This window comes from Staurois parvus, unplaced genomic scaffold, assembly GCF_062004578.1.
Source record: "Staurois parvus isolate SC_StPar_1 unplaced genomic scaffold, SC_StPar_1.0 ptg000299l, whole genome shotgun sequence".
Classification (NCBI taxonomy): Eukaryota; Metazoa; Chordata; class Amphibia; order Anura; family Ranidae; genus Staurois; species Staurois parvus.
Genome location: NW_028318095.1, coordinates 22,317,397 through 22,340,017, shown reverse-complemented (window position 1 = coordinate 22,340,017; position 22,621 = coordinate 22,317,397). Strand labels below are relative to the sequence as shown.

Genomic DNA, 22,621 nt, shown 5'->3' with positions numbered 1-22,621 from the left:
CTTCAAATGGGAAAACACCTCCATAGACGTCAATGCAAAAACTCTTGTCAATAGAAATCCTATGTGAACACTTCTCTCTATACACTTATGTCCACAAACTCGCACAGGACCCTTTTCATAATGGTGCTGAAAACACAACACGTGTGGATTGCATCTGTGTGAACAACCTCAATAGGAACACAAAGTATCTAGCCTGTCATGTGAATCTGTGAGTTTCAAAACAATCCAGAATCGCATATGTGTGAACCAGGGAGGTTCCATGCACACCTGGGTGCTTTGGGATTGCAGCAAAACCACTGTGATCGCAAAACAGCTTCAGGTGCCATTATTTTCAGTGGCGCCTAAAACATGGTGCAGTGATTGTCGCGTGGCAAATCGCATTGTGTGAAGTCCTGGGCAATGACAACCCACTCTACCCTAAAAAAAAAAAAAAAAATGGCTCTTAGATTCAAAGAAAGTTTGTCAAGCCCTGCAGAGGGGTATGCAAGAATTTTCTCCCAGATGACAAAACCTTACTTGCGACCTCCTGTTATAATACCCTACTGTGTATTCCAGTTCCACTGGCTTTTATTATGGAATCTGGCAGTGACCGGATGTCATATTGATAACCAGAGTAGCTGTCCAGAAATGTCTGATATGAAAAAAAAAGTGTTATGTAATCCAATATGTGCATAGATCTACTTGGATCCTGTTACCATGTGATGACTTTCACCTTCCTGTCTGTGGGATCTTTAAAGGAAGTGTAATCCTCCAACATAATAACCATGACCTTGTCTAATTGAGAAACTGGAGGATCCACCACAAGCACAGTTGCCCACTTTTTGGCAACGCCTTCTAAAAGAGGTAATGCACCTTAAATGTAGTGGCAAAACAGTCAAGGAGGTTGCTTCCACTCTTATAGATAAAATTATTAAAAATGAGTGCTTTGGGAAAAACCTTATCAGAGTGCTTCAGCTTATGTGTCCTAAAAAGGTATTACCAGATGTAGAATACACAAATGAATGTAGGTCTGTATCCATTATGAAGTCATTAAATGTATTCTACTAAATGCAAGCGTAGCAAGTACCTGAATTTGAGCTAATAACATTTTACAATCTCCTGCAGTCAGACTAGGGTGGGCAAAGCAGCAAAAGGAGCCAAACTACTTGTGTTGCTTTGTAAGGTGTATGTGAATAGGAGACTGCAGAGTGCTCAAGGCCACCAGTGTGCAGTTCTTGCTCACTTTCCGGTCAAAGGGTGGGGACAGAGACCTTGAAAAGTAAAATGGTTCTCATATAAGTATTTTATTGGTTAGTTTTTCTATTTGCTTTGAAATCTGCTTTAAGTGCATCCCAAACTGACAATCAGTGATGACACCAACTGTTTTTATAGGAGTAAAAGTTGATTCTAAGGTGTCAAGACTGTGCTCACTGCCTGGGAAGACTAGTCTTTGAAGTCACAGAAGAGGGAGTCCGGTGTCTCTTACTCATCCTTCGTTGAGAAAAAGCACATTCTAACCTAGACACAAAACCTTCCAAATGGATGCCAGGGTATTCAGGGATTTAGACTGTTGTGGAAAACTCGAGCTTGGCAGTGGGGAACCATGGGAGGAATGCCACCAGTGATGGTTTTGAGGTAAAAAAAATTGAGCCCTTGCAACCCCCTGCATTGTCATATTGCAAGTAGTGATACATTTCGGCCTGCAATACCCCCACAGAACTGTGATCAGCAAGGGTCACATTTTTTACTCCATGAGAAGAGTTAAAAAGTGGAACTAAACCCTACCATTCTTTACAGCCAAGTTGCCACCTTAGCCAATGTTTAATCTGCAGTTGCCACGGTGCTTCACATGTGATCAATTTTGACACAAGGCATGTGATGGTTTGGCAGTTCAAATGCGACAGATGTCATTCATGACATGCCTTGAATGATACTGCTTTGAGAGACTGTTAAATATATGGGTTTAGTTCCGCTTTAAATACTGGTTCTAATATAGATCTTGTGTTGAGCCATGATGAAGGGGAAGTGGTGTTGCCCCCGACGTATGTTAGCTATTTATATGACTTATTAGCCACCAATTAAAATTTTGTGGTTTGTGGTCTGGCACTCCCTTCTGTATTTCTAGGATTTGAGAGCTACACCTCGATTCCTCAACCAATCCTGGTCACAGCAGCTAGCCTCAGTATCTTACAGGCTTATTACCCTCTCATGCTGGCTCTCTTCCTAGCCAGGGCACTTGCAAGGGAAGAATTACCCCTTCCTCCCACCAACAGGGCAATGCGCCCTTACTACAGATGTCAGCTGCTGTGAGGTGTTTGGAGAAGGCTCCAGGGAAAAAGAGAACTGTAAATAAGCACTTTCCATGTTCTAATGTCCACATGCAGTCTCGCCAGTCACAAAGGCCATCAGCTAGGACGTTTCTCCAGTCCCCATAAGGGTAAAAGCAGCATACTGAAGGACTTGCCAGAAGGAGGTGCAGGATGCCACCAACTGCACCTGGGGAACTGATGACCTGAAAGTAAATGTTACTATAGTTGTAAACCAATATCTAAACTGAATGGAAAGGGGGGAAAGTTTGTTTTTTTAACACATTACAGGGGTAATGTCATGGAGATGCTAAATGTAAGTTTATTACATTTTATACTCACAGGCCTATTCAAACGCAAAGTGTACAAAAAAATGTACCCTCGTGATAAAAGTGAGAATTGTCCTGCCGTTCCTTATACCTAGCTCAAGCAACGATCATTACATCCATACAACCAAGATGTCTATACAGTGCGAGTCTCCATTGAAGCATTTAACCCATTTACAGACATCAGTGTTCAGCTAGCCAGGTCAGTATGCCTTACATCAGGCATCACTAAATGGCAGACCAAGTCACTGCCCCATCCAAACCCACAGTCCGCCATTTAGGAGCCACCTCCATCTCTCAACTTCCACCGCTGTCACTGTCAAGACAGATGGAGTTAACCTTTAATATTAACCAGCAAGTGATTTGCCGCAAGGACTGCCCTGTGTCCTAGCAACCAATCAGCTGCTGGTTAATCTGAAACTTCCATCCAATGCTGAGCTGTGCCTCCGATCCCATACTTAGTTCATCAATATCCTGCCTTGTGCTCCAGTGATGTAAGAGGGTGGGGGGGGGGGGTAGTGCTGTGTGCGTGTGGGAGGGGTGGTTTTTGGTGTGTGTGTTTGGGAGGTTTTGGGGTTTGATGTGAAGGGGCAGAGGGCAGTATGTGATCATTTGACATGTGGCTGAGGACATTGCTGTGAATAAAGGGGGGGTGGGTGATGTGAAGGGGGCCTGAGAACACTGCTCTGAAGGGAAAACTGTGATGTCAAGTGCGCGGACTGAGGACAATGATGCAAGAGCAGGGTCGTGAAATAAGGGGGGCTGCGATGGAAAGGATCTGAGTCTTCACACAAACAAGCGATTTTACTTAAACCAAGAATGTGTAGTGCGCTAACTCCACATCCAGACATATAAATGAAATTAAAAAAATCCTCCAGTAATCCCATGCAAGATAAATCCACACTCCAATAAAAGTCCAACTCCCAAATCACAAAATATCCAAATTCGTGCATTTAACAATCCAGAAGACATGCTTGTGCTCAAGACATTCTCCCTGCTCACCTTTAAGTTTGACCTACAAATCATAATAGGTCAAATGCGTTTTTACAGAAGTGAATCCTTTCATGTAGCGATGAATCCAACTGTGATTTTACAGATCAGACCTCCATAAATTTTAATTCAATACCCCTGCCTTACATCACTTGCATTTTCCCTTCTATAAACTCATGGTCACTTCTGTGACAATGAATGTACAGCCAAATTGTTCAGCAGTGTCTGGTGAACAAAAGAATAGCTGTGATCAGTGCTTGATAAGCCACTGATTGCTGCTCTTAATCTAAAACTGCTTGAATGTGTGCATGGCTGTACGCAAACACCTTTGAATCCTGGGCACAGAAATATACTTCTTTTTGAGGCTGTATGGGCCTTTGTGGTCATGAGAATGAGACCTACAGCACAATTTTGTAACGCACTGTATTGCAATAAAATGTATGCCTGCATGGTACCAATGGATGTTTTATCCTTTGCTTTATAACAGCTAAAAACGGTTTGAATGAAAAAAATCTATGCCTGCATACTGGGCGTTACCACAATGCATAGGTGAAAGCCAACCTTCAAATTATTTACAGTTTTCCATATCTTCGATTTGCACCATTTCACAATAAGGCACAATTTAAAATGTAATATTTGCTATTAATCACACTAAATATTTTATTTAGCGTATGTTAAGTGAAAATATTTTTATTTTATCAATCTGTTGCTTTCAGAAAATGAATGGTTTGGGAAAAGGGTGGGGAGTCTTTTACAAACTTAGATTTTTTCCCCCCTCTGGTTTGATCTGGTCAGTAACTCACCTCCTGTATTAGTGAGACAACGCCAACAGGGCACAGCAGACAGCAGCAATGTCAGTCAGGGGAGGGGGGGGGTAGTGTAGTGTTAAATATATTCAAGGTATTGTATGTATACAAATACATTAAAGCAATTCACTTTAGAATCAGTTATATCAAACATTTTACCTTTTGGGATAAACGTTTTAAATGAATAATTAAAGCGGATTTCAAATCACCCCTGCCAGTGGTATCTGGACAGTCTGAGTTTTTATGAGTGCTGGGGCAGGAGCTAAAAGGAACGGTTGTGCGCGGGGAGGATTGGCGGGTCAGGTGAGTGTTTTCAGTGTCCTCTCCCCTAGAACAAAATGAGCAGTTAACCCGTGCAATGCACAGCCCCACTGCACGGGCAAACAAAAAAAAAAATCCCGGAATTCTGCTTTAACTTTAAAAGCATGCGGATTGTGGCATATTAACCTAATAATATAATTAGAACAATCCATGTAATCTACTTATATTACAGTACCAACATACTGGACAACTAGTTTCAAATGTTTTGCTAGGCAAGCAGTAGAGACTGCATACTGAAAAGCTGCACGAATAGAGTCTACAGTATGTCAGCTAAACCTCTGTGTACAGAAAAAAATGCAAACTCCCCGATGTCAGATAAATTACGTGGTAGAAAGCCAAGCAAATCAAAATGTCAACAGCATAACAATTAGCTCCCTAATTTGTATCCAATGATAGCCGAGTTGGTTATAGCCAGCAAGTAATTTGTAGAGAGATAACATATTGGTGAACTAAAGGGGAAAAAAATGATAATAACTGAGGCTTTGTTGACACTAGTGCAATTTCAGACGCAATTTGAGTCGTACAGAATCGCATGACAATAGAAATCACATTGTTTTCTATGGTGCCTGTTCATATCAATGCACAGTACGATATTGGAAAGGTTTCCTGTACTACTTTGGTTTGATTTCCACAGAATATGCAAACCACTTTAAAATAGCATCCAAGTCATAATCACAGTGAAAGTCAAATCAAAATCGAATCGCAGCAGAGTGAACCTAGCCTAAACAGGTATTAATCCTTATCAAGTGGTTAGAACTACAGATTCTGCTATGAGCGTAAAAGTATCACTGGTGCTTTTATTATAATGTATAGTATAGTAATAATAATAGTAGACTATAGCATAGAAGTTTTATTTTGTGCATTAACACAACATAAAAGGCCATTATCACTATTATATTATATTCTCCTCTCTCTGCAACTTCCTACATATACAAAGAAAAGAGCTGCAAATTTAGGGCTACAGAGGGATGCACAAGATTGGTCCCAAATTTGAGAAATAACCAACTTTTTTTCCATAATGTACTGGCAAGACTAATTATAAAAGTTCTGAGTCCGCTGTGTCACGCTGGACACAGCGTAACAAAGCTCGGCAAAAGGGCCCTCTGATCATAGGATGGCTGTGTCCAAATCACAGCCATCACGTGATATCAACAAAGCCGCTATTTAGTTGATCGGCTCTACCTCTCCTCACACAGAGCCCATGAGTGAGAAGAAGCAGAACCGATCAGTGAGTACACACAAGCACATCGCCTACACATCACCCTGTCACAGTGCCCATGATCCACATCTGTCACACAGTATCCGTGATCCACATCCATCAGTGTACCAGTGGTCATCCACATCTGTCACTGTGTACCAGTGTAAAATTCACATCTGCAATAGTGATCCACATGTCAGTGTACCAGTGCTCATCCACTTCTGTAGCAGTGATCAACATCTGTCATGGCCTACCAGGGTCAAATCCACATCTTTCACAGTTTACCAGTGCTCAATATCTGTCACAGTGTACCAGTGTTAAATCAACATCTGTACCAGTGAACATCAAAATGTCTAAAAAAATTATACACCAGTGAGATGGCTTTCCAGATATGGAGTATGACGGACGAGAGTAGCAGGGAAGTCTCTTTGTCAGACTCAGATTCTGAGTTTTAGCCAATTGAAAGCAGTGGGTCAGCAACGGATTCTGAGGAGGAGAGTCTCCAAACAGAGGTTCAGGAGATCTGAGGAGGAGCAGGCATCCACAAGTAGCGCAGAGAAGAGTACAAGCAGTGCAGCACACCCAGAAGATAGGCAGGCATCCAAGGATAATTCCATTGTCCTGGTGCTCCAGGGCCTTCAAAATTGTGATAGGTAGTCAGGAATTGAGATGTGTAATTTTTGCCTCGAGAACGCCTGTAGGCGCTACTTGGATGTTGGGCCTCTGTATCTGGCCAGGCTGCAGAAAAGTCTTACACATGTGGTATCCCCGTACTCAGGAGGAGCAGCAGAATGTATTTTGGGGTGTAATTTTTGGTATGCACATGTTATGTGTCATAAATATCTTATAAATGGACAACTTTGTGTAAAAAAATAAATAAATAAAAACCACACACACTTTCATTTTCTTTCCACATTTTCTGAAAACTTGTGGGGGAAAAAAATGACATTTTCAAAAGACTCAATATGCCTTGTAGAATATACAATGGAGTGTTTGCTTTCCAAAATGGGGTCATTTTGTGGGTAATTCCATTGCCCTGGTGCTCCAGGGCCTTCAAAATAGATATGATAGGTAGTCAGGAAATGAGATGTGTAATGTATGCCTCCAGAATGCCTGTAGGTGCTACTTGGATGTTGGGCCTCTGTATGTGGCCAGGCTGTGGAAAAGTCTTACACATGTGGTATCTCCATACTCAGGAGGAGCAGCAGAATGTGTTTTGGGGTGAAGCTGCAAGTATGCATATGCTGTGTGAGAGGAATAACCTCTTAATAAAACAGCTGAGTGAAAAAAAAAAATTATTTACTTTCTTCATTTTCCAAAGAATTGTGGGGAAAAAAATTAAAGGTTCAAAAAAACTCACCAGGCATCTTACTAAATACCTTGTAATATCTACTTTCCAAAAAGGGGTAATTTGGGGGGTATTTGTACTGTCCTGGATTGTTAGTGTCTCAAGAAATGAGATAGGCCATCAGTACATCAGGTTTGATCAGGTGTGTTCAATTTTCAATGATTGGTACCATACTTTGTAGACTTAAGCAGGCCATAGATGGTTCGTTTATCGGCCGATTTTTCGTCCGAAAGAATAATCAGCCGATTTTTGCACTGTTAGTGCGGCAATGGCATCAGCCGATTTTTGCGGTTCCTCCTCATTTCTTTTATCAGTCATGCTGGAAAATTTGCGAAAAACGGCCACAATCATTGGTGGCAACAGAACGACCGATGTTTAGTTTTTTGGACGAAAAATCGTCCGATAAACGAACCATCTATGGCCTGCATAACTTCCAGACAAAATACTACACACCGATTGGGATTATTTTTACCAAAGCAATGTAGCAGTATACATTTTGGGCCAAATTTATGAAGAAAAATTAGTTCTTTGCAAAATTTTAATCACAGAAACCAAGAAATTTTTTTTTTCCCCCACATTTTTCGGTCTTTTTTCCATTTACAGAGCAAAAAAATAAAAAACCCAGTGCTAATTAAATAGCACAAAAAGAAAGCTCTATTTGTGTGAAAAAAGGACAAAAATTTAATTTGGTTACAGTGTTGCATGGCTGAGTAATAATCATTCCAAGTGTTGGAGCGCTGAAAGCTGAAAATTGATCTGGGCACGAAGGGGGTAAAAGTGCCCAGTACTGAGGTGGTTAAATACACTGCTCAAAAAAAATTAAAGGAACACTTATTAATCAGAGTATAACATCAAGTCAATTAAACTCCTGGGATATTGATCTTGTCAGTTAAGTAGCAAAGGGGGGGTGTTAATCAGTTTCACCTGCTTTGGCGTTAAGGTGCACTAGATGTGCAACAATGAGATGACCTCTAAAACAGGAATAGTTTTACAGGTGGAGGCCACGGACATTTTCTTCCCTACTAAGATTAAGGAATTGATACCACTAAATGGCCCCCACACTTGCTTGACCTAAATCCAATAGAACACCTCTGGGATATCATGTTTCGGTCCATCCGACGCCACCAGGTTGCACTTCAGACTATCCAGGATCTCAGTGATGCCCTGGTGCAGATCTGGGAGGAAATACCCCAGGAAACCATCCATTATCTCATTAGGAACATGCCCCGACGTTGTCAGGCATGCATACAAGCACGTTGGGGCCATACAAACTACTGAGTACCATTTTGAGTTGCTGTAATGAACTTTCAGCAAAATGGACCAGCCTGCTGCATCATTTTTTCACTTTGATTTTCAGGGTGTCTTTGAATTCAGTCCTCTGTAGGGTGAAAATTTTCATTTCCATCAGAAGATGAGACATCTTCACATTCCTAACACATTACCCAGTCCATATCAGTATAGATATCCAGCATATTTTTCCCCATTGAGATCTGATGCGTTTTCAAAGTGTTCCTTAAATTTTTTGGAGCAGTGTATATCTTCAGCTACAGTACACAATGTGAATCTCAGACACAGAGAATTCAGAGACTTCAGAGAATCTCAACACCATTTGAGGAGATCTGCTTAGCCACTGGCAAGATCAGACGCTCCTCATCTTTTTCCTACCAACTCCTAGGGAATGCACATTCTTCCAATGACCCTAAGTTTCGACATGTAGGAAAGAGACCCATAAATTACTTTGTCAGACAAAGTAGCAGGATTTTATTTTTTGCTCACAACAAATACCAAGAAATCTCCTGCAAACAGTTGACCAGATGCTATAGGTCTGGTAGTCCTTGCAAAACGCTTTCCACATAATACCTCCCTATGCTGGTGAAGTGACACTCAACCAGGCTCTGTTTTACAGGTTTTCTGGGAGTGCCCTGTTTTACACCCCTTTTGACACTCAGTTCTGGAAATCATTCAGCAGGTTACAGGTTTTGATCTAGATGATAAACCCGAAGTGGTATTACTTTACCTTACATCCACGTCTGAGAAAAGGTATGAAAAAAAAAAATCTCTAGTAATCCATCTCTTGAATGCATGGCATGTATCCTGAGTTTCTGGAAACACACCGGTCCTCCTCCCTTAAAATATTGGTTTGTCAGAATGAACGACATACAAGAAGTGGAAGGCCTTACTGCGGCCCTTGGGAACAGGAGCTCCAATCAAACAAAATCATTTTTATTTTATTTTGTCGTGGTATGCATTTGGCTGGTGATAAACAGTCAAATAATTAATAAACAGGACACTGGATAAAAGGAAGCATACCTCATTTGACTGCTTGCCACTGTAGGACATTTTCTTGATGGCCACCACTTCATTGGTGCGCACGTCATGTGCCTAAGACAGGAGAGAATGAAGCACAAAAGCAAAAAAATTATCTTTAGTATATGGTTTTTCAAATGACATTTCCAGTTTGTACCTTTAATATATGACAAATATTTTTACATTAGATTAATTTACATATTACCAATTAGGACATTTTGTCTCAACACTCCCCAAACCACTGAGGATGCCGGAGGACATGCTTCCATTTGAAATGATGTTGAGTACTAGGACAGTACATAAACATGTAACCTCTAGGATATATAAGATCTTTATTGAATGGATGGGATCTGAACCTCCGTTATTCTTAAAGAAATGGGAAAGAGAATTGGGTACAAAAATGAATGAGCAACAGAAGAATAAAATGTTTAAGTTGATGCACGGGGTGGTGAATATGAACACAGTAGAAATGAACTATAAATGTTTAACTAGATGGTATTTTACACCGAGTGTGGCACATAAACAGAGAAGAAATTTCACCACTACATTAGAGGGGATGTGGGGTAAGGGGAACAATGGCTCACATATGGTGGAAGTGTTCAAAAGTACAGGGGTTTTGGCAAGACATAATTCAATATATACAGGAAATCTTGGGGATAACTATTCAAAAGGATCCGTGGGTGTGCCTATTCTATAGGTCAGAGATGTCAGTAAAACAATATAAAAATAGTATATTATACCATCTAATCAGCGCTGCAAAAAGGTTTAATCCCCTTATTTTGGCATGCACAGGACCCTCCAACAATGAGAGACTGGATAGACAGGATCGAGTATATAAATAAGATGGAGGAGCTATACCATATAGATGAAGATAGAATGGAAAAATTTAGAAAGGACTGGAGTAGGTGGTATGATTTTAAGACATCTGAAAAATACCTTAAAGTGATGGGTGCCCCGGCAGTAGAGTTGGAGAATTAAACTGAATAAATGGACAGTCGAAAAGTGAAGAGAGAATATAGGGTTTAGACTTAGATTGGGAAACAGGGTAGGAAAGAAATGGAAATAATTATTTGGACAGGGGTAATTTATTGGGGAGGGATAAGGGGGGGGGGTGGAAATAGGGGTAAAGAAGTTATTTAGATTGTATGTGTTTTCATAAATTATATATTGTTGATCTATGTATTGAAAAAAAACTTTATAAAAGACATTAATAAAAAAAAAAAAAATGTGAAATGTGAGGTATACATTTTAATATGACTGAATTTACTTTCTTCAAATAATTGCCCCAAAGCCAATGATTGATAGTTACAAATATATGCACCATTTCCATAACTCTAAAGACAAAGTGTGGCTTCCTTGGCTCAAAGATCCCTCCCTTCTCGGACCTCACCACGGCTAACCCACTCAAGGCTCATTAACATTATTTGTGTTTCCATGCGGTTTTTACCATATGGTAATTTAAAATGAGCCATTTTTCTCAAGCAAGCAATACATTTATAGTGTCCCTTTGTTGGTGTCAGTGGGAAGAAAAGTACCTCATATCATTGGGAGGAATAGTGCCCCAAGGGCCGGATAAAGGTTAGCAAAAAGGCCACATCCGGCCCTTGGGCCGCAGTTTGGAGACCCCTGATCTAAACCATTCCATTGTAGCTCTGGCTGTATGTTTAGGGTCGTTGCCCTGTTGGAAGGTGAACCTCTGCCCCGGTCTCAAGTCTTTTGCAGACTAACAAGTTTTCTTCTAAGATTGCCCTGTGTTTGGTTCCATCTAATCTTCCCATCAACTCCGACCAGCTTCCCTGTCCCTGCTGAAGAAAAGCATCCCCACAACATGATGCTGCCACCACGTTTCATGGTGGGGATTGTGTGATCAGGGTGATGTGCAGTGTTAGTTATCTGCCACACAAAGCATTTTGCGGTTAGGCCAAAAAAGTTAAATTTTGGTCTCATCTGACCAGAGCACCTTCATCCACATGTTTGCTGTGTCCTCCACATTGTTTCTTGCAAACTGCAAACGGGACTTCTTAAGGCTCTTTCAACAATGGCTTTCTTCTCGCCACTCTTCCAAAAAGGCCAGATTTGTGGAGTGCATGACTAATAGTTGTCCTGTGGACAGATTATCCCACCTGAGCTGTGGATCTCTGCAGCTCCTCCAGAGTTACCATGGGCCTCTTGGCTGCTTCTCTGATTAATGCTCTCCTTGCCCTGCCTGTCAGTTTAGGTGGACAGTCATGTCTTGGTAGGTTTGCAGTTGTGCCATTCTCTTTCCATTTTCAGATGATGGATTGAACAGTGCTCTGTGAGATGTTCATAGCTTACGATATTTTTTTTTTTTTTATACCCTAACCCTGCTCTAAACTTCTCAACTTTATCCCTGACCTGTCAGATGTGTTCCTTGGCCTTCATGATGCTGTTTGTTCACTAATGTTCTCTAACAAACCTCCGAGGGTTTCACAGGACAGCTGTATTTATGCGGAGATTAAGTTACACACAGGTGGACTGTATTTACTAATTAGGTGACTTCTGAAGACAATTGGCTCCACTAGATTTAGTTAGCAGTAACAGAGTAAAGGGGCCTTAATACAATGCACACCACACTTTTGAGATATTGATTTGTAAAAAAGTTTGAAAACCATTTATCATTTTCCTTCCACTTCACAATTATGTTCAACTTTGTGTTGGTCTACCACATAAAATCCCAATAAAATGCATTTACGTTTTTGGTTGTAACATGACAAAATGTGGAAAATTTCAAGGGGTATGAATACTTTTTCAAGGCACAGTATGTACAGTAATGGTATGGAAATAATCAAACAAAAAAAATGTGCATGATCCGAAGCATAGAACGCTACACTTTCTCTTCTACTATGCAGCTACGTTTGTCTTTGTCAGGTGAGAATTTTCTTAGTAGTCAATACCATCCCGACTACATCATCATATGCACTTTCATAAAAAAAAATCGAAAGATCAGTGTGTACTAGGCTTTAGTTTCTCATCTCTGCCTACAGGGATAAGAAAGAGATTGTTACACAGCTGATCAGCAGGTCCCGGCCATGAATAATTGGCCGCGACTTGCTGATAAGACTCCTGCTGTATATTTTGTAAGAGGGAGGTTACCTTGAAGATGTATGTGTGACAATGAGGCACCCGACCCTTGCCCTTCTCACCAACTCATGATAAAGGACCAGCCAATCTCACACTGCGCTCACTTGCATAACAATGCCACTCTCAGCTGCACCCTGAACAAAGATTTTTCCAGCTCGCAGGACCACAATCTATGTGCCAGCAGCCTGAGAGCGATTGTCACTGGGTTAGGATAATTACGCAATTAACCCTTCATACTGCCGCCGCCACCACCTTTTTACAGAGCAGGAAACTCACAAATCCTAGCAATAACACTGATTTTAGCATAAGTGTCTGCAACACACACTGTCACCACAGACAGGGATATTCAGAAGATTATTACATGCAGCAGCAATCTTCAAGAGACAGGGATTCTTTAGTTTACATTAAAAGCTTTAGAGACAGTTTCAACACTTTTCAAAATAGAGTTTATTACTAGAAAGGTCAAAACGGTGCAATTAAAATATTTACAGAAAAAGATGTTACAAAAGACATAAAGAGAACAATAATGCAACAGAGAAATAAAAGAAAGGAGTTAAGAAGGCAGAATACGTCCAAAGTCCTGGTTTAGCAGAGTCCAATTGTCCTAGCAAAAATGTTGCCTTGGCTCTCAAGTCCGTTAAAATGTTTCTTCGTAGATGTTAAACAAGAGCTTCCCTTCACCAGGCCGGTCAGTCTTTTTCTATGATATTAAAGGGGTTTTGCCTGAGAACAACTGACCAATCATCCGGTTTAGGGGATGGGTTGTAGGAGGTCACCAAGTTTATGACTCCCAACTACAATTTCATACTACGACTATAACTTCCAGTATGTGCAGGTGGTATTCTAGCAACTGGCAGATTAATAATCAGAATTATATTTCAAACCCAGGGATATCAAACACAGCACACTTTTGTCACCCAGGAGGGAAGAGACTGCTTTCCTCCCTTTCCTATGTGCTGATATAGTCATGTAGGACTTTGATTTGTTTGGCATGATATGCCCTATTCAAATATGTTCCTAATATTAAAGTGCCCAGTTCCTGTTGAATTCTATTAATTGAATGTGGAACTGTTACATGTGGAATCGACGTTTTATGACACACTCTGCATTCCTAGAGCTCTAATGGCCTAACAGGTAATGTGTGATGGCTGACTGAGTGACTGTTTTACGATAGGGCAGAGGAAAGTGTCTTTGCAAAACAGACATCCTATGAAGACTAATTATCAGTTTACAGCTTTGGAGCTGGCCTATATTTGTGTTTTATTTAAGATAAGAGGCTCTTTTGAAGTTCCTTACAACTTACAGCCACAAGTTCCATTTTCAAGAGGAAGGAGGGGGGGAGAAAGATGATTGTTAAAGAAAAACAAAATGAGACCTTAACAAGATGGCTGTCGCGTACAGCTTCCATGTCGTTATTGCGTATAATCATTACAGTATGCACTATAGAATACAGCATCTTTCTCTGGACTACACGAATTGTGTGGGGCAGCACAGTGGCTAAATGATTAGCACTTCCGCCTGGCAGCACTGGGGTCGTTGGTTCAAATCCCAGCCACAGCACCACCTGCCTAGAGTTTGCATGTTCTCCCTGTGCCTGCATGGGTTTCCTCCGGGTACTCCGGTTTCCTCCCAAACTTTAAACACATGCTGGTAGGTTAATTGTCTCCGGTCTAAACTGGCCCTAGTATGTGTATGTATGAATGTGAGTTAGGGATCTTAGATTGTACACCCCTTGAGGGTTAGGGACTGATGTGAATGTACAATATATATGTAAAGTGCTGCGTAAATTGACGGTGCTATACAAGTACCTGAAATAAAATAAATAAATATATATGGAGACTTCTTTATGAAATACAAGAACTATTGCTATCATCATGTTTCATGGATTACAATTATCAATGAACTATATGTCTTTGGTGGAAAATTAATTCTACACTCCATACGGGATATACCAAATCTGAAAAGCAGAGGATTGTGGGAGTAATCTAAACTATAAATATATTGAGCAGTTGTTTGCGAATTTAGAAAGTTTATATGGCCTAATAATACATGCAATATACTGTACCAAGGAGATTCCTTATAGGAACATCTGAGGTTTATGGAGATGTATTTATTACATTTTGAATGTTTATTTCTTTATGTATACTAAAAAGAGCTGTTTATATGTTCTGGCCACAGAATTATATTTAGACATGGTTTATACAAAACCCACTAAAATTTGGTTGAGCCCATAACTAATTTTTTTTTTTTGGTTTAAACAAAGATTTGGTTCTACTACATTAATTACATCTTTGTGATTGGAATACAAATCCCATTTCTTGATGTTAGTCACTGGCAATCACCTACAAAATTACATTTTACAAGAAACCTACAGGAACACACTCCTAACCTGTCAGAGTGCACGCCCAATAACCTGGAAGACAATAATACCATCTCACAATTCCACAGCATGATAAAAATTTGCTCCACTCTGATGTACCACAAATTTGAACTCAGGAGTTTTCATCCCTAGACAGGGGTTTTCCCCAAACGCATCCTAGACTACACCTTACAACAGGGAAAAGAGTGTGCATCGATTCCTGTTCACACAGAGAGATTCGGTACTGCTACTAAAACACTGGGATTCTGTAGCCCTTTCCTGGACCATGAAGCAGACAAGAACCCCAAACCCTGATGTGGGATCAGTGTACTGATGGAAAACTATTTGCTGTATGTCAGAAACATAGGGGGTTATTTATTAAAATTGGAAACTGCAAAATCTGGTGCAGCTCTGCAGAGAACCCAATCAGCTTTCAGGATTTATTACCAAAGCTTAATTGAACAAGCTGAAGTTAGAAGCTCATTGGCTATCATGCACAGCTGCGCCAGATTCTGAGTGCACCAGTTTTAAGAAATATCCACCTAAAAGGTGGGAATAAAAGATTAGAAAATCGACTGATCGGTCATCAGAGGACCGAGAGGCATTCGTTCGTTGGTTGAAATCGTGGCCCACATTAACCAATCTAAAAAAATCATTCGTCGGGCAATACGTAGTGTTGATGTCTTTCGTACAAGTGGAAGTGATGCAGTGTGCGCATGACTTTGTAGCCACGCCCTTCCGGCCAGATAGAACGATGTACACAATTACCAGCAATGAGTATAATATAGTTTATTACATAGTGATACATAAAATATAATATGCAGAATTCTGGTTTCATTATCTCATTAGGCCAATCTACTTTTAACATTTGAATTTTTCGTTTGTGTTTACGAACATTCCTTGAACATAAACATCCGGGTCATCTTCTGTTTCTGCTCATGCGTGATAGATTTTATGACCATCATACCATCGCATATGCGAGACAAAATTTTTCACTGTTGTCCAACTGGATTTTTTTTGTTCACAATATCATTATCAGTTAAAACATTCTGCTCATCAACTAAGAGAAAATTGTTCAATCTGTGGTTCCGCAAAATTTTTGGACGATTTTATCGTGTGTACGGGGCATTAGACTGTTTTTGTCTCATTTACGGAGGAAAGCAATTTTTGTTTTCCTGTCTTTTGCCAGAAAATTGATGAATTTACTCTTACAAGCCAATGGCTAGTTTTCCGAACACCAAAGGTAAAAGTAGGAAAAACTGTTAACTCCTTCAAACAAAGATTTCAAAAACATCATTTAAACTAGCTAAAGAACACAAAAGAACAAAGAGAAAGAAAAGGATCCCAACAAACAAGTTGCAATACATTTTGCCACACACAACTACCATGTTCATGAATTTCATAGCATGATCACTGAAGTGAGAAAACAACAAAAAAAGTGTAACCTGGATAACCTACCACTTATGAGGGAAACATTTAATATATACATCCTGAATACAGTTATCTCCAGAAGTTTAAACACATCATTCAGATATAATGTACATGTTTTCCTGATGACCAATGACCAACACCTTCAAGGAATCACATTTTTTCCTTCCAGTATTGCTGTTTCATCTGTGTGAATGAGCAGTATGGCACTTTGCGAAGGAATACCTTAGTAATGTTTAGCACTTTGCACTATGTTGAATATTTATGGAATCTTTTTGACATACTAGAAGATTGCTTTTTATCCTTAGTTATGTTTATACTTGTGTTGTGCTGCTAATTATACATTTCATTAAGTGCCCTTGCTCTACTCCCTGCCTAGTCCGTCCTCTCAGTCTTTCACCTCGTTTCTTCCCCCCTCACTTGGAATACTGCTGACTTAGCATTTTTGCATTCAATACCGGCATGACATTGTCCATGGTATTCTATTTGAGAACCAATCATTACAGGGTCTAGTACTGTAAAGAGTGAGGCTTCTATTTGGACTTTATGGAAATGAATGGAGGACTTGTCTTTAGGAGTTACAGTCTGGAAAGGATAGAATGAGCGCTCACTGATTCTGGAAGCACACAGTTTTCTATTCTGCATTAAAAAGATCTGTGCACTTATTATACTGTATTTTTTAATCCACTGTGGTCACCTGTCCTGCAGTTCAAGCTTTCCTGCATCCCTAAGCAGCTGCTGCAGAGGAGAGGATGGAGCGCCAACAATAGCTGTACCATAGGAGCCTATGGGTGATCCCAGAGCTCCAGAATTCACAGCCTTTGTCAAGTGTTCCCTTATATAGGGGGAGCCAAAAGTTGATTGATCAGGTAACTGGAATTGAGAATATTTTTGTTTTGTAATAAAACAAACTGGGGAACTGGAGAAATTACAGAGAAGGGCAACCAAACTGATAAGAGGCATGGAGGAGCTCAGCTATGAGGAAAGATTAGAGGAAACTGAATTTATTCTCTTGAGAAGAGGAGATTAAGGGGGGATATGATCAACATGTATAAATACATCAGTGGTTCATATAGTGAACTCGGTGTAGAGCTATTCACCCTGAGGTCATCACAAAGGAGAAGGGGGCACTCTTTACGTTTGGAGGAAAAGAAATGTAATCTACAAACGCTGAAAGGTTTCTTCACAGAAAATGAGGAATAGACTCCCTCAATGGTTGGTTCTGGCCAGCTCAGTGGATTGCTTTAAAAAAAAGGCCTGGATTCTTTCTTGGATACACCGAATATAACTGGATACTAACATTTCTAGGTAAGGTTGATCCAGGGAATATCCGATTGCCTCTCGGGGGATCAGGAAGGAATTTTTTTACCCTGCAGGAGCAAATCTGATCATGCTTTGATGGGTTTTTATCCTTCTTCTGGATCAACGGTGGGTGTAGGATTATAACTTTCTTTTTTTTTTTTCATAGTTGAACTGGATGGACTTTTGTCTTTTTTCAGCCAGACTAACTGTAAATACACAGATTTTTTTTTTATACAGGATAGGTACTTAACAGTTAGGTTTTACTACCACTTTATTAGAACAGAGAGACCCAGCACACCAAGTAATAAATTCCCAGATTATTTTATATAGTCAGGTACATAACATCGCTGCTCTGATGAAATTCAACCACTTCCCACCTGGCCTATAGCAGAATGACAACCGTGTGGGCCTTCTGTCCCTCCAGCTGGAGGTCATATGACGTCCTCCCAGTCTCGCCTCTCGTGCGCACCCCTTGGACATAGCGCATCACTATCAGGGCAAAAAACCAATAACAGCTGCTATTTACCATGTGATTGGCTGTATCTAATCCCAGTGTATCACGTGTTTGCTTTCCAAAATGGGGTTATTTTGTGGGTGTTTCTGCTGTCCTGGTGCTCTAGGGCTTTCAAAAGTGTGATAGGTAGTCAGGAAATTAGATGTGTAGTTTATGTCCCTGTAATGCCTGAAGGTGCTTCTTGGATGTCGGGCCTATCTGGCTAGGCTGGAGATGATACACATGTGGTATCCCCATACTCAGGAGGAAGAGTAGCAGAAAGTATTTTTGGGTTGTAACTGCAAGTATGCCTATGCCATGTGTGATTAATAACTTGTTGAAGTGTATTTTTTCGCTTATATCACAAAAAGCAAAAGAAAGCCTTCTCCAAAAATGTACCATAGTTTTCCACATAGCTACAGGAAGTACCTAAAGCCCGCAATATATAGCACTGTTTAACCCCTTGACGCCGATGTCACACAAATATGCGGCCTCACGGAACTGGGCTTTTTTCCGTGGGGCCACATATTTGCGTACCTGTCTTTGTGCTGAGAGCACGCCGCACTGCGCGCTCCCAGCACAAAGACCGCGGTGTCACAGACTCCCGATTCTGGGTCACATGATCTCTATGAATGGAGAAGAGAGATACATTGCATCTCTCTAACTCCTGGCATGGAGAGAAAAAAAAAATGTTTGAAAAAAAAATAAAATAAAAAATAAAGAGAAAGGTTTGATCTAGTTCAGTGCTAGGGTTATTGTTTGTGTCAAGGTCAGAGTCAAAGGTCAAAAAGGTCAGAGTCAAAGGTCAGGATTTTAAAAAAAATTGGTATCAGTTAGTGTTAATGTCAGTGTGTTTTAGGTAAAAAAAAAAAAAACACAAAATGCGCACTACTGTTTCTGGGCTGTACTAAAAGGTACAAACAAATAACATACACATATATGGTATTGCTGTCATCGTCTAGAGCTGGAGAATTGATTTCGGGTTGTTCTTTGGTGGTAGGTTATGGTAATAACAAGAAACACACAGCTAAATAAAATGTGTTTTTTTTTCACTATTTTAGGCCAGTTTTCCTTTGATAATTAAAAAAAAAAAAAAAAAAAAAAAAATAAGGATATCTCCATTACCATTTACCACCAAATGAAAGCCCAATTTGTCCTGAAAAAAACACAGTATAATTCACCTGGATGTATAAAGTAGTTGTGATATGTACGGTTTTACCAACACATGTCAATGTTGCAAAATTGTGCTTAGGCATTTGGATTTGTTTTACCCGTAGGTGTGAAGGGGTTAATAAGCTTAAACACACCCCTGCTAACAGTGTTTCCAGGAGTCACAATCTATTGCTGTTCCTTCAAAACACAACTTTAAGTGTATTAAGACCTTTGCCTGGAATTCAATTTCTACATATTCTAAAAAACAGACTGCTTTGGTGGGCATTAATAAATCTTCCATTGTTAAGGAACAATACTTTTTCTTTCATTTTTTCTTACAAATAACTAGAGAGGGGAAAACAGAATTTGACGTGGAAAATTGTATTGCTTCCTTTTAACAAGCAATATAGGACTGCAACTATTCTTTGCTCGAACATTATATGAAAATCAGGATTTTGTTATTGAAAAGCATACTCTGAACAGCAGCCATTCCCACCCATGTCATGTTGGACAATTATTCACCCTGAACAAAGTAATGGGGAATGAGTCACTGCCTGTACAGGCCGCACTAGTGTGTAGCCAAATGTTTCTTTTATGATGAGCATAAAATGTTTGCTTTATGACAAGTGTCCAAAGGGTTTGCAGGAAAAGTGCTCTCTGGTGAGCACCAATCATCTATCTCACTGTAACTTACCCTAGTTAGATTTAAAATAGCTAGCTGAATTCCAATTGTTCTTTTACATTCAAAATGTGAAAGATTACACTGAAATAAGGCCAATGCCAAACACTGGAAGTATTGTAAGGGTAAAAAACATTCCAGATAACTATTAATTCATGTAAATATATACATATACACACATATATATATATATATATATACATACATATATACATACACATACAAAGACCTGGGTGGGCTGTTGTGATTCCTCTCAACAACTGGATTTTGAATCTGCTATTTGTAGTCAGACCCAACCCATAGAGAATGTATGTGAAAAAAAAAAATGGGATTTTTTTGTTACCGCAAAATCCCTTTGAGTTCATTGATGGACACAGCTCTTCTGAACCTTGACCATAGGGTTATATTGCCACCTACAGGAGTGGGACACTAGGAAGAAAAGAACACAGCACTGCCTAAAGGCAGTCCTAGCTGATATAAAACCCCCAGTTTGTAACAAAGAAGTGTCAGAATTAGAGCGGTGGGTGCTGTGTCCGTCAATGAACTCCGAGAAAGGGATTTTACAGTGAGTAACGAAAAATCCAGTTTTTTCTTTTACGTTCATTGACAGACACAGCTCTTCTTGACCATAGGGATGTCCCACAGCAGTTCCTCCAAGAGAGATAGGCAAAAAAAACAACTGGAACAACCAGGCAAACATGCAAACCACCCAAACAACCATAAAAGGGACAAACAAGGAACCTGAAACAGTAGACAGCAAAACTGTGACCAAAACAATCATATGAAGATACAAATACATCAACTTAGAAAAATTTAGTAAAGGTGTACACAGACGGACAGGTAGCCACCTCACAAATTTGAGACACAAATGTCAGAAGCACAGAAGGCGCTAATCACCCTAGTGGAGTGTAACATAATAGGGAAGCCCCACATCAGGGGTTCACCAGTGTAGGCAGGTCTGATGAAACACAACCGGGACCCAGTCATCTATTCCAACATTGGACAACTGATGTAATCCGCTTGCCAATTCACGACTCTGGGAATATGTACAGCGGAAAGAGCCAGATTGTGCTGGTCTACCCACCACAAGTAGCAGGAAGTCTCCAGTACTGCTGCCACACTTTCTGTGCTGCTCTGGTGGTTGACACAGGCCACTACGGTGGCAATGTCTAATTGGGTCTTGACCAGGAGCCCCGAGGCAGGTTTTTTCAGTGATCCAGATACAAGCCGATCGCTCATAGCTCCAAAACACTGATGGGCAATTGAGCCTACTCTGGAGTCTAACAGCCCAAAGCCGGTCTTGAACTCAGGACTGCTTCCCAGCTGGACAGGCTAGTACCTGTTGAGACGACCGTCCAGAGGAGAAGAAGGGACTTCCCAGCATACACAGAGTAGACCACCATAGCAGGAAGGTCCTTGTTGATTATTTCAGACTAATCCAGTTGTCAAATAAGGATGTAGATTTGTTTCTGCTGCAGAACTCCTGTGCAGAATTGAGCATGTGAGCTGGATACCATAAGGCCCAGAGCCTTCATGTAGGACAGGAAGACCGCTAATGGGACACGAACAGGTGGACTGTAATCCAAAGCCAATGGAAGCTTTTTGGCGTGCTCCGTTTCGAGAACGAGGCCCAGATAATCCAGTCTCCCGAACAAGGCAGACTTCTTGAGGTTCTGGACCCAACCAAAGTCCTGCAGGTAGCGCATCATGATCTCCACATTGTCCAACCACATGACCTGGATGTCTGCCCACAGGCACAGATCATCCAAATAACCAGTTACAGAAATTACCAGTTGTCTCAGAAATGCCATGACTTGAGCTGGCACCTCGGAGAACACCCAGGCAGGAGAATCCAACCTGAAGGGAATGTCCTAAATAGATAAAGTGATGTCCCTTGGACATGGAAATGTGTAAGTTTGCATCTGTCAGAGAACTGCTTCCTCATCGCTTAGACACAGGAACACGGTATAATGGCTGAGCATCGCACCCAATACTAGGCAACACTAGCTTAGGTGCAAAACTGGAACTGCTTTATTGAACAGAAATACAGGTTCTCAAAAAAATAGGGCAGTCCCCACATGAACAATAAAAACAAATATTACACATGGGGATAAACATCCAAGACTGATTAGGCAAGAGCTTGATCACATTATCTTAAACAGTGCAAATGGTAAACAGTACAGTCAACAGCTAACAGTGATCTAATTAACAGTAAGCTAATCAACAGCTAAGCACCCAGACAAGCCAGGGATCCCACCCGAGACAGTCCAGTGCCTCCAACCCTGAAAACACAAAGTACATTACACATGCTGCCTTTCAGGTGTTTGCTTTCTCTTGTATACTCTGTCCATCATAAGCCAAAACTCATACAATATTCTAACAGTCTTAAAAAGTGAATACATCTAACTTCATAGATTTCTTGAGGGAGATTGTTGATAAATATTTCTGTCCCAAGTGGAGGAGCTTCTCCAACCCAGTCTTTAGGAGGACCCCTCTAACCGTTAACCTGTATAAGATTATTAAAA

General features: G+C 40.5%; 1 protein-coding gene across 1 annotated transcript in view; it reads right to left on the bottom strand.

Moving 5' to 3' along the window:
• Nucleotides 1–22,621, bottom strand: part of TAOK1 (TAO kinase 1) — a 181,160-nt gene that overhangs the window by 78,803 nt on the left and 79,736 nt on the right. Inside the window, exon 4 of the mRNA XM_089683020.1 lies at nucleotides 9,585–9,656. Within this exon, the coding sequence (XP_089539146.1) occupies nucleotides 9,585–9,656 (72 nt within the window). The remainder of the gene's footprint in view (nucleotides 1–9,584; nucleotides 9,657–22,621) is intronic.